Here is a 13,498-nt window from a genome sequence, read left to right as displayed (position 1 = left end):
AGTCCCACTGCAGGAACTCACTATTCCACAGAAAACAGGAAGGCTCCCACACACACAGAAGGGGAGCACAACTGTCACTAGGACCCAGGAGGTGGCGTTCAGCTGCAGAGTCAGCGGAGCCGAAACAGCTGGGCAGCTCTACGCTTGCAGAAATGAGGGGAGGCAGAGGCACGTAACACCGTGTTCCCCACCCGCTGATGTCTCACCTCTGTTTGAAGGGGAGCAATCCCCCCAAAAAACTGCACTCATGGTCGTGTCCTCTCTTCCCACAGACACCCTGGCGTGGCTTCCCTGTCATTTTCAGCAGGGAAGCACAGGAATTCTTCAGGAGGTAAGGGAGTGGTATTTTCTGCAAGTGCAGTCACACAGAATCCCGCAGGAGTAATAGAGAATCAGAGAGCTCAGAATCTGATGAAAGAGGTTCTTCACATCATATGAAGCTATCATGTCAGTGTGAGTTGCACAACTTCACCACAAGAGGAGCACTTGTTTTGGCCGCTAGTTATTTTAAACACTGCCCCCTTAGGTGACAGGCCTAACTTAGATAAAAAAAAAACTATGACATTCTTGAAACAGTGAGAAAAATATTCACACGATCTACTATTTGAGAGACAAGGCAAGACAAGGGAAGATGAGAATGTTGCTCACCTCATGCAGTAATGGAGGTTCTTTGAGATATGTGTCCCTGTGGGGGCTTCACTTTAGGTATCAGTGCACCCCTGTGCCCATAGCTGGAGATTTAAAGTAGTAGTTGCCCGGTCGCACATGCACGGTCCCCATCTCACGCTGCTTCAGGCGGTTAACTAGTGCTGTGCGACCAACCCCCCGTTACTTTTCTACCGCAGAGTAAAGTAATAAAATTCCGAAGCAGAGGGTTGGAGGGTCGTGGCGCACCCACGGGGACACACATCTCAAAGAACCTCCTTTACTGCACAAGGTGAGTAACTTTCTCTTCTTCTTCGAGTGATGTCCCTGGGGGTGCGTCACTTCAGAGCAGTGCCCTCCAGTGGAAGAGGGAGCTTTGGAGTTGAAGACGTAGCAGATGGAAGTATGGTATGTCCAAACAGAATACTGGAAGATGCATGTTGTTGCAAAGTGTAATGCTGGGCATGTGTGTGTGGAGAGGCCCAGGTTGTGGCCCTACAGATTTCCATGATGGGAACATTAGTAAGAAATGGTATGGATGCTGATAGGCCTATGGTAGAATGCATGCAGATCCCTGTAGGCCCTACAGTGTAGAGGGTTCTCATTCATGCTGGAGGTAACAGTTTTATGCAGCCTGATATCCATTAGAAACAGGTTCTTTGGAAATGGCATTACCTTTTGATCGTTCGGTGATTGAAACAAACAGTTTTGGAGACTTGTGAAAATATTTTGTTCAATTAACGTAGAAGGCTATAGCCCTGTGGACATCTAAGGGATGTAATCTGGACTGTTGTTTGTCCGCATGTGGTTTAGGAAAAAAATGTCAGCAAATGTATTGATTGAGATGAAAGGATGAGACAACTTTAGATAGGAACTTGTGATGTGGTCTGAGGGATACTTTATCTTTGAAAAAGACTGTCTAAAGTGAGTTCCATCAAGTAGTCTAGAATGAAAGGTAAAGGGGCTGAGAGAAGTGCAGTCTGTTTGTCGGCACCATGAGTCGAATGGCCTCCACTTAAGTATGTATGTGAGTCGGATAGTTGTCTTATGACTGTTTAACAAGATGTTTTGTACATCTGTGGAATATGTCATTTCAGAGTCTGAGAACCATGCAGTAACCAAGCTTTGAGATGGAGTCATTGAGGATCCAGATGGATGACACAACCTGCAGCTGAGGTAGAAGTGACAGTGTGTGTGGTATATAGACCACCATGTGCAGAAGGTAAGGGTACCATGTTTGTTGTGGCCATTCGGGGGTTATTAGGATCACTCTGGATCTGTCTCGTTTGATCTTATGAAGCACGCAGGCTAGGAAAGGAGATGGGAGAAAAGGCGTTTAGTAGGGGAGCGTTCAACTTGATGAGGAAGGTGTCACCCAGAGAGTGTGGACCGAGTCCCACTCTGGAGCAGAACTGGGGGTATTTGGTGTTTTGTGCAGTTGTAAAAAGATCTATCATTGGAAACCCCCACATCTGGAAAATGTCTAGTATTACTGGTGTGTTCAGCTCCTACTCGTGGTCCTCATAAAACTTCCTGCTTAGGGTATCAGTCATAGTATTCAGGCAGCCAGGTAGGTATGACGCTGCAATTTGGACATTGTACACTATTGCCAAAGGTGCATGGCTTCCACACAGAGGGAGTGTGATCACACTCCCCCTTGACTATTTATGTAGAACATAAAAATTACATTGTCCATGAGAATCTGTACCATCTTGTCTCTGATTAGTGGTAGGAAGTGGGAACAAGTGTTCCGAACCACTCGTAGTTCTAGTAGGTTTATGTGAAGATGGGACTCTGTCACAGAGCATCAACCTATACAGAGTGTGGTTGCAGATGTGCTCCCCACCCTTGAAGGGAAGCATTCGTCGTGATGGTGATCAACAGTGGGTTCAGAACAGAAGGGCACCCCACCAGGAGACATTTCCGGGTTGGTCCACCACAAAAGAGAATCTTTGACTGTCTTTGACATGGTGAGGCACTTGTTTATACTGTGCTTGTGTGGGACATAATTTGTTTGGAGCCAGGCTTGGAAGCACTGCATATGTAATCTTGCGTGTCGGACAACGAAGGTCGTGGTGGCCATGTGGCCTAGCATTTGTACGCAAGTTCTGGCAGACATTTGCAGGCTATTTTGTGCTGTGGAGATCAAATTGGTTAGAATCAGAAATTGTTTTGTCGGTAGGGAGGCTGTTGCCTCGAGGGAGTTGAGGTCCACTCCAATAAATTCCAGGTATTGAACGGTGTTAGAGTGGATTTTTGAATGTTTATTTGAATGTTAACCTGGTAAACAGAGTTATTGTGTGTTTAATGGACTTTATGACTGCTTGTCTTGTTGGTGCTTTCAACAGACAGTCAACCAGATAGGGAAAATCATGATTCCCTCTCTACGTAGATATGCAACTACTACGGCTAGTACCTTTAAGAAATACCCGAGCCACAGTGGAAAGGCCAAAAGGTAGCACTTCAAATTGGAAATGGTCATGTCCTAGTGCAAATCATAGGAATTTTCAATGTGAGGGATGAATGGATGGATATATAAAAATATGTGTCCTGGAGGTCGAGGGCTGAGAATCAGTCCCCTCTTTCTAATGCTGGGATTATGGAGCTTAGTGTGACCATTTTGAATTGCTGTGTTTTCACAATTTGTTGAGTCATGATAGGTAGAGGATAGGCCTCCAACCTCCTGTTTTTTTTTCCTGTGAGAGAAATTAGTGGGAATAGAACCCCTTCCCACTGTACTCGGATGGTACAGCTTCTACTTCTCCTTGAGACATGAGGTGGGTTACCTCTTCTTGCAATAGACCAGTGGTGGGCAACCTCAAGCCCATCAGGGTAATCCGCTGGCGGGCTGCGAGACAGTTTGTTTACATTGACCATCCAGAGGCATGGCTCGCAGCTCCCAGAGACCGTGGTTCACCTTTCCCGGCCAGTGGGAGTTGTGGGCTGGCCATGACTGCAGTAGACACTCATGAGAGGGGTCGTTGAAGAGAGATAGGGAAGGGGGAGTTGATAGGGGGTTTGGAGATAAGGTAAATGCAGTAACCAGCTTTGATAATTTCTAATACCCATCTGTCTGTTGTAATACTGTGCCAAATTGGGTAAAATGAGGTCAGGTGATCTCCAAAGGTCTTGATAGTTGTAGATGATTCCAACATTGAAAGAGATCGGGTTCTCAGGCCCTCGACCAAGGCTTCAAATTTGTTGTCTGGAAGTTAATGGTTGAGAAGTAGTATTTGAGGGACCAGATTGCCGTCACCTCGAGGTATTCTACTTCTGACCCTGATGTTTGTAGTATCTACTGCATTGTGCACATGGAGGGGGTCGGAATCGTTGAGGGGCTTGATCACTGCCCTGTTGCCTTTTGATCTTAGGGATGTGGATGCCCAGAGATTGCAATGTCAACCTCGAGTCCTTAAGAGTGTGAAATGACTCATCTGTTTTGTTCACGAAAAGTTCAGATCCTTCGAACAGTAAGTCCTCCACAGTCAACCGTACCAGCTTTGGGAATCCAGATAGATGGAGCCAAGAGGCTCGTCTCATAACAATTGTGGTTGCTATGGATCTCGCAGCTGAATATGCTGAATCAAGGGCAGCTTGTAATGCTGTTCTGGTTATGAGTTGACCTTCTGTGATGAGTGATTTGTATTGTTCTTCTTTGTCACTGGAATAAAGGCAGTAAATTCAGAGAGACTTGCATAGTTATTGTGGTCATGCTTTGCTAATAAGACCTCGTAGTTGGCAATTCTCAATTGTAAGGTCTCAGCAGAATATGCTTTGCAACCAAAAAGGTCAAGGCATTTCCAGTCTTTGTCATATGGAGTGTTTCTGTAGAATTGTTGCCCACCCCCGTTCATTGACAGCGTCAATCACCAATGAATTTGATGTTGGATGCGACAAAAGGAATTCAGAGCCCTTTGCAGACACATGGTATTTTTTAATCAGACCTCTTACAGGTAGGTGGAATCGTTGCAAGGGTCTGCCAGAGCAACTTCACAGGATCCATAATCGCATCATTCATGGGAAGGGTGATTTTAGATGAGGTTGATGGGTGCTTGTGTCGCAATTCCTGACCTCTTCCGGGGAGATGTCCAGTGAAGTGGCAGCTCTCCCTAGACAATGTCAAGATATCTACAAATCACCACCTGCGGTGGTAGGTGGGGGCATAATAGTGTCGTCTGGTGAGGATAAGGAGAAGTGGACTTCCGGTGGATTGTCTTGATCAGATAATTCCTCCTCCTCCTCCTGAGCCCCCTGTTCAGAGGTGCCAGGTGGGATCAATAAAGGTGCTTGAAGTGTGTCAGCTGTGGGAAGGCTGACAGGTATGCCCAGTTGTCGTTGTTGGTATGTAGCCCATAGGTTCCAAAAAGGCCATTGTGGTTGGAAGGGCATAGTGGGCATCCAGGTTGGTTTGGAAGGTTTGTCAGATAGCCCGTGCATGGAGGGGCGTGCATTGTAGGAGCAGCCACAGGGGAAGAATGTGGCGGAGAGCGCCCAGCATTCTCCTCTCCATCCTCACTGGAGAATTGTGGAGCGGACAGAGGTGGAGAACTGGGTTGACGAAGTGCTGTGGGTACTGAGGTACCATCGGTGCTGAAGATGGGAGACTCCGGTACCGATTAAACAGAGATGTATTTGTGGTGGAGGAATTGCTGCGACACGTCCGGTATCAGTACCGTTGATGTTGTAGGAAATGGGTTCGAATGTTGGAAATTGCTTGTCGGCACCGGTGTGTGACTGACGTGAGTGTAATGGTTGCACTAGGTAGCAGCATTAGCATGGGAGTTATTGAGATGCTTGGTACCGATTGCTTGTTCATGTCCGACGGTACTGTGGCATGGGGCTTCATTTTCCCCTTAATGCTTGTGACCAAGCTCGGCTGCGTGGGAGTTTTCCGTTTCTTGGTACCGATGGTGCCAGAGGGACCCTCTGTTTCAGCTGCTGACATGGCCGGAGCGGTTGGTACCAGGAGTGTTTGCGGAGTGTGAGTGGAGAGCCTTTTCTTGGCCAACTCCAAAGTTGGGAACATGGTATCCCGTTTTTTTTGCCGCCTTCTTGGCAAGTTAATCAGGAGCCCGTGCCATGGAGGAAGGGTCCTTATCAGAGGCTGCCTATGGCAATTTCTGGCCTGGTATGGTGCGTACCTAATGTTAGATGCCAAGTGGAGAGATCTCACCATGAGGAGTAGTTTCCGTTAGAGATCTCTTGCCTTTCTGGTGCAAGTTTTCAGATTGTGACAGTGCGAACATGTCTGCAGTACATGTGTCTCGCCGAGACACCAGGCACACAGAGTGTCCGTCAGAAAGAGATACAGAAAACCTGCAGATAGTGCAGTGTTTGAACCCTGAGGAACCAGTCATGCCCCTCAAGGAACGTACTCTCCCTGTAAAAAAACAAAGAGCGGGGGAAGTACATTAACCACATAGAAACGGAAAACTACATGCCCTCTCAGGAAAAATTTAAATACCTTTTTTTTTTTTTGGAAGATGCAAAAGATGGGGATAAAATAGGAAGGCTAACTATTCTAACTGAAAACTAAAAACTAAGGGAAAGCTTAGCTCTTGCTAAGCTGCGAGGCGCTGCTAAGTGTTCTGCCTCAAGCCAAAAGCGGTAGAGAAGAAGCTGAGGGGGGGTTGGTTGCACAGCACCTGTTAACTGCCTGAAGCAGTGCAAAACGGGGACCGTGCATGTGTGACCCAAGTGGGCACTAATTCCTTAAATCTCCGGTTATGGGCGCAGGGGTGCACCAACACCTAAAGTGGAGCACCCACAGGGACATCACTTGAAGAACAGAAGAATCTTGAGGCATTCTGGAATTCCACTGGTTGTCATGAGTGAAAACGCATTTTGTTAAAAACTAATCTTGTCCACTTAGAGAAATGATGAAAACACAGAACAGAAATGACAGGAACCTCTTCAGTCAGTGATTCCAATTCCCTGCTATCACAGGAAATAATGTCATATAATCATGTTCATAAATTTATCAAGATCCACTTTAAAACTCGTAAGTAGTTTGCTTCCACTACTTCTATTGAAAGGCAGTTTCTGAGACTCAGTCCTCTGATAGTTAGAAACATCATTCTAATTTCCAGCCTAAAAATTCACGGGCAGTGTATACCCTTTGTTCTTATTGTCAACATTATTCTTCAGCTTAAATAGTTTTTCTCCTTCCCTGTTGTTTTACTACCCTGCGGTATTTATAGAGAGCAAACATATCCCCTCTCAGCCCTTCATTTAGCTAGGCAACACAAGCCAAGTTCTTTTAGTGTCTTGTAAAATAGGCTCTCCATTCCTCTACCCATCTAAGTAGCCCTTCTCTGCACTTCGTCCAGTTTGAATTCATCTTTCTTGAACATGGTTGACAAGAATTGTACGCAGTATTCCCTTTAAGTCCAGAAAAAATTATCAAACTTAATGACATAAATATACTAGTATCTCTTCAGTTCAATTTCTGTATATGCATTTTAAAATATACTTACTGTTCTAAGAGATGCTCATATTTTCCTAAAGCATCTTTTTCAGCCACAACTGCTCTTTCTTTTTCAGCCACAGCATTATCTCTTGCTTCTCTCAAATTTCTGAAGTAAAAAAATAAAATTATTTTGTCAGCAATCTGGTATATATGAACAAGAATTTTCATAAACAAACAATATTAATTTATATCTAAATCTCTTTTTTAGTCATTTTGGACTGGCTCACAAGAGCCGTATGGGAGTGCTAACTTATTTTGTGAATAGCTTCTCATACTTAATAGTTGACTGTTTTTTTACACAAAAGTCTCAATTTACAATAATTTTCCCATTCCCAATTTCATATACATTTTTACTAATTGTGACTTACTGGTCTCAAATAGTCTACATCATTGCCACTGATTATATATCCCCGTTTCTCAAAATGCATTTACTACCTCTTTGAAAAACAAAGATGTATGAGACTCTTTTCAGCAATTATATTATTCCATATAATCTTTTTGGCTTTTATGCTGGTCAATTAAAAATAACCCTTTCAGCTGCTTTAGAAATTTTACAAAACTAGTTTTCTGAGTTACAAATTTTGAGATTAAGACAACCCAGCATAGCTCACTTTGGGGCCAACAGAACACAAAATTTGTCTGACATGCTCCAAGATTTGTATAGGAAACAGACCTGATTTAAGAAAATCCAGCCCTAAAAATTGAATTGAACACAGCAGATCTCCACTTTTAAGACCTAGCAATACTTGGTACATAATGTCAATATTCTTTATATAATTCACATTTAGAGCCTAATCCTATAAAATGATGATTATCTGAATTCCCACTGCAGGATTAGATCTTCATTCATGTATAGAAATGACACTCAAAAATGTTAAAGAATGTTAAGATTGCAAAGTCAAGAATTCAAACTTTGGAAAAGAATTAAGGGTGCCTGAGCCTATGAGGTTGCGTGATAGACATCATCCCAATTTTATACCTAGGGAACAGAGGCACAGAGAGATTAAGGTAAAAAGTCTACATTAATTTTGGGTGCCCAATTTGAGTAGCCTAGGAACTGATTTTCAGAGCACTTAGCATTATATAGTACTTTATGCGTTCAAAAACAAACTTCCCACTGACTTCAGTTGCTACTATAAGTGTTCTGGCAATCAGAAGCATGTATCTCAGATAGGTACCCATAAAATAAGGAACACAATTAGTGACCACTGGTGAAAAGTTTGGTTTATGTGACTTGACTAGCATCCCCACCCTACCCTGGATTCCTCTCCCCACTCTCAGACTCCTTGCCCAGCCAGTTCCATCTATCCCTGGGCTCCTTATTCAATCTGTCTCAGAGTCTGTTTCTGTCTCTGCAGTAGTTTAGAATAGGCTCAGGAATGCACTGGGCCTTACTTCTCCACCAGCCAGGAATCATCCTTCTTTTCCTCTTCCCATTCCAAATTACCACTTTTGAACTCCCTTAGACCCCTTACACTTCTGTTCCAAAAGATAAGAGACCAAAATGGAAGAATGAGAACAAGGAGCTAGTACTGTATAAAGTTAAGGGAGATCAAAAGATCCCCAAAGGATAGAATAAACCTCAGATGAGGAGCTCAAACACCAATCCTATGTCTAGAAAAAGGACATTGTTCAGGTCCAAATTCCTTAGAACCAGAAGGACAGAATGACACACTAAAACTTTAGTGGCCCTCAGGCTTCACTGCAGATGCAATGGGGACAATTCTATGAACCCTTGGTTCTGAAGGCTGTCTAACTGAAACAGGAGATGTAACACTGAAGCCCAAGACACTATAAATAGAGAAAGGTTTACAGCTGAGAAAGACAGACAGAAAGAACCTAAGTAGTATTTGAAACAGCAATGACATCATAGGCTCTCCTACACATTGAGATAAGCATATAGATTTGAATGGGCTGCCAGCTCTGGTAAACCTTAGGACCAATGAGTTCACTGTCACCAGCTTCCTTCTACACAGAGGATCTGCTCAGCACCAAAACAGTTCCTGAGCTGTGCTTCCTGGATCTTTGAAACCAAGTGGATCTTTGAAACTTCAAACCTTCTTAGCATAACGTGCAAAAAAAGATGTGAAAGATTCCTACCATGGGATTTTGATGTTGGGGCAGTAAAACTATCCCTCAGTACTAATCTGCTTTGGACTAGGCCAGAAGTTCCTTAAGTGCTCCTCCCACACATGGAGTTTTAAGAAACTCTCCCCCTCTCTCAGAGTCCCAAGGATCAAAGTAATATAGACTTACTATCAGCCCAGACTGTGCCCCCCATACCTAACCACCTGAGGCATAGCACATGGTCATCAGCATCTGACTATGTAGTGTCAAGATTCATACATCTTAAAGTTGGTTTTACTGGCAACAGCCATGGTACTGATCAGAGTGTATAAAAATCAATGATTTAAAAAAAATAAAATAAAAAAATTGGATTTTTTTTAATTTAAATCAGATTTTTTTTGATAAAATGCTTTTTGAGAGAAAAAACCTATCTAAAAATAGTTTTAATTAATATATATTATAGCTCAAAGATATCTCATCATGGAATAGGCATTATACATTCTAATTCTATAGTCTGAGACAATATATTCATGTAATGTTTAAGAAAAGATTTATAAATGAGTTCCAATAGTTCATGGATTAGGGACCCAATCTTATGGGGTTCCAGAGGCTTCTGTATAGATTATTTAGACTACCCAATGGGTCTCAGAGCTCAGTCTAGAAGATACCATCAGAGATGCTTAGTTTTGCAGTTCTCAAACTGTGGATTTGTGTCTCCAGAGATAACATGCTTGTTAACAGCAAAAATACTTTAAAATAAATAAATAAATAAATAAATAGAGGTGAGAAATAACAGACCTCTATCCTATTGTCCCTCTGCAAATTTGTGTACACCAGGGGTAGGCAACCTATGGCCCGCATACCAAAGGCGGCACACGAGCTGATTTTCAGTGGCACTCACACTGCCCGGGTCCTGGCCACCGGTCCAGGGGGGCTCTGCATTTTAATTTAATTTTAAATGAAGCTTCTTAAACCTTTTTAAAAGCTTATTTACTTCACATACAACAATAGTTTAGTTATATATTAAAGACCTATAGAAAGAGACCTTCTAAAAACGTTAAAATATATTTCTGAACCTGAAAGGTTGCCGACCCCTGGTGTACACAGAGTCAATCCCTTACCTCTCTCTAAAAGTGCAAAGTATCAAAAAGATTGTTGGGGGTGGAATAGAGCTAGATAAGAAGAAGAAGTCTGGAGATAAATGTGAGAAGGGAGGGACAGGCAGTAGAAACAAAAGTGAAACTGTTTGAGCAGCATACTCCAGAAGTCTTGAGGTCTTTCTGAGTGTAGCCTTCATTGATTTGAAATTTACCATACCACGCTCTCACTAGAAAGGCAAACCTATAATGGCAGCAGGCCGTAAAAGAGACCCAGTTTGGCAATAAGAACCATTCAAGAAATATAAGTTTGCTGATGACGTTTTAAAGAAAGTCACAGAAGTGAACTGGTGGAAGTCACTTAAGCACTTGGATTCAGAGACTGTTGAAGTGATAATTTCACTTTTAACAGCAGTAGATTCTTTTGCCAGCATAGAAAGAATATTTTCTTCCCTTGGACTAATTCATTCAAAATTGAGAAATCGTTTGGGACCTGAAAAAGCAGGAAAGCTTGTTTTTCTTTTCCAGATTATAAACAAACAGGAAATTGAAAGTGAACACAACTGAGTTAGGGGCAAAAGCCAATATTTTAAGTTTCTCATGTTGACCTGGCTGACTTAGTCGATTTAATTTTTGTTTTTGTTTTTTAAAATACTTCATTTAACTATTTTAGTTAAAAACAATTTTAACAACAAATCTGATTTTAAAAAACTTGAATGTTTAACTAAATTCAGAAAAAAAAAAGAGGAGTACTTGTAACACCTTAGAGACTAACAAATTTATTTCAGCATAAGCTTTTGTGGACTAAAACCCACTTCATCAGATGCATGCAGTGGAAAATACAGTAGGAAGATATATAGATATATACACAGAGAACATGAAAAATGGGTATTGCCATACCAACTGTAATGAGACCAATTAATTAAGGTGGGCTATTATCAGCAGGAGAAAAAAAAAACCTTTTGTAGTGATAATCGGGATGGCCCATTTCAAACAGTTGACAAGAAGGTTTGAGTAACAGTAGGGGGAAAAATTAGCATGGGGAAATAGTTTTTACTTTGCATAATGACCCATCCACTCCCAGTCTTTATTCAAGCCTAATTTAATAGTGTGGAGTTTGCAAATTAATTCCAATTTTACAGTTACTCGTTGGAGTCTGTTTTTTAAGTTTTTTTGTTGGAGAATTGCCACTTTTAGGTCTGTAATCGAGTGACCACGTCTCTGACTCATTTTTGCATATTATAATTCTTGATGTTTAATTTGTGTCCATTTATTCTTTTGCTTAGAGATTGTCCAGTGTGGCCAACGTACATGGCAGAGGGGCATTGTTGGCACATGATGGTATATATCACATTGGTAGATGTGCAGGTGAACGAGCCTCTGATAGTGTGGCTGATGTGATTAGGCCCTATGGTGGTGTCCCCGAATAGATATGTGAACAGAGTTGGCAACGGGCTTTGTTGCAAGGATAGGTTCCTGGGTTAGTGTTTTTGTTGTGTGGTTGCTGGTGAGTATTTGCTTCAGATTGGGGGGCTGTCTGTAAGCAAGGACTAGCCTGTCTCCAAAATCTGTGAGAGTGAGGGTTCGTCCTTCAGGACAGGTTGTAGATCCTTGATGATGCGCTCGAGAGGTTTAAGTTGGGGGCTGAAGGTGATGGCTAGTGGCATTCTGTTACTTCCTTTGTTGGGCCTATCCTGGAGTAGGTGACTTCTGGGTATTCTTCTGGCTCGGTCAATCTGTTTCTTCACTTCAGCAGATGGGTACTATAGTTTTAAGAATGCTTGATAGAGCCTTTTCAGATAGATAGTTGCTTGATAGAGCAACAGCCATTTTTTCATGTTCTCTGTGTATATACATCTTCCTACTGTATTTTCCACTGCATGCATCTGATGAAGTCGGTTTTAGTCCAAGAAAACTTATGTTCAAATAAATTTGTTAGTTTCTAAGGTGCCACAAGTACTCCTCGGGTTTTTTTGCTGATATAGACTAACACGGCTACCACCCTAACTAAATTCAAAAATCCATATGCTTGTTTTGTTAAAATATTATATGTTTGCTGTTGAAGCAAAAAATCCCAAATACATAACATTGTTATTTTAATTAAATAAAACAATTTAAATATCTGTCTGGTGATGTTCTCCAACTAATACAGCATGGCAAAAAAATCCTCCAAATATTAATGTGCTGAATTGGAGATATTTATGAAGTCATTGGGAGGCGAACTCTCTGCTTCAATTACCTTTAGTAAATGAAATAACCAAACAATCATTCATTTTCTGATATAGCTGTAAAACTAATCTGAAAAGTTTTCAAAATTAATCACTTAAAAATGTATAGTTTGTACCTTCTAAAAATGAAATTTACATCTCTCTCCGAGTTGTGAAGAATATGTATTAAGGTTATAAAACCAACAAGAATGCATTTTTATGTAGAAACACATGATTAAATCGAATCTTCCTGATTAGTGATTTAAATCACGATTTAAATCAATTTAACTCAAATCCACTCTAGTACTGATAGGAAATAAAATTAATGAGTTTATACCTCACATCTGTCCACAACAGAACAACAAGAGTCAAAAAATGCAGAGAACAATACAGCAGGACAAAGTCTAAAAAGAAGCTGTGAATGTACAGATTAACAATACTCTATAGTTATATCCTCCCACCCCCAAAATAAAATCCCCCCTGAAACTGAAACACAACCTCTGAGGGCCCAGAGTCAAAGGTTCCGCCTCAGGCATGGAAGAGGTTGCGCTCATGCTCAGTCAGATGAGCAGGCGAAAGCCCTCTATCTTCCTGCACTTTTTGTGAGGCACCAACAACTGCGAGCGGTGGCGGGTCTCTGCACATGAGGAAGTCTTCAGTGCCGGGGAGTGACAGTGCAGAGGGTCTCTGACCTTTGAGTCCTTTCTCTGTGCCGGGACCTCCCTCACTGAAGCTGGTGCACTACACACTGATGCCCAAGTACCCAGTGCCGGGTCCACGGGGATCATTCTGATTGTTGCTGCAGGCCTGCCTCGATTAGCAGAAGTTTCAGCCTGTGGTTCCTTTCCTTCTCAGTCCTGGGCAGAATCCTCTGCAGATTTTGCACTAGTCAGTCTGGTGAGATTCCCCCACGCACTTAAAGCAGGATGTGTGTGGGTCAACTTTGGCATCAGCTTTTGGCGGACCCCAAATGGCTTAAAACCCCTGGGACTGAGGCATGCCCTGGCTCCGGG

At 42.3% G+C, this 13,498-nt stretch overlaps 1 protein-coding gene across 3 annotated transcripts in view; it reads right to left on the bottom strand.

Moving 5' to 3' along the window:
• Positions 1-13,498, bottom strand: part of PIBF1 (progesterone immunomodulatory binding factor 1) — a 174,014-nt gene that overhangs the window by 109,013 nt on the left and 51,503 nt on the right. For all 3 annotated transcript variants that reach the window (XM_043504587.1, XM_043504588.1, XM_038400874.2), the window contains exon 10: positions 7,122-7,220. In XM_043504587.1, coding sequence (XP_043360522.1) covers positions 7,122-7,220 — 99 coding nt within the window. The remainder of the gene's footprint in view (positions 1-7,121; positions 7,221-13,498) is intronic.

Source organism: Dermochelys coriacea, chromosome 1 (genome assembly GCF_009764565.3).
Source record: "Dermochelys coriacea isolate rDerCor1 chromosome 1, rDerCor1.pri.v4, whole genome shotgun sequence".
NCBI lineage: Eukaryota > Metazoa > Chordata > Testudines > Dermochelyidae > Dermochelys > Dermochelys coriacea.
The sequence above is the reverse complement of the archived record's forward strand: the minus strand, read 5'-3'. Positions and strand labels throughout refer to the sequence as shown.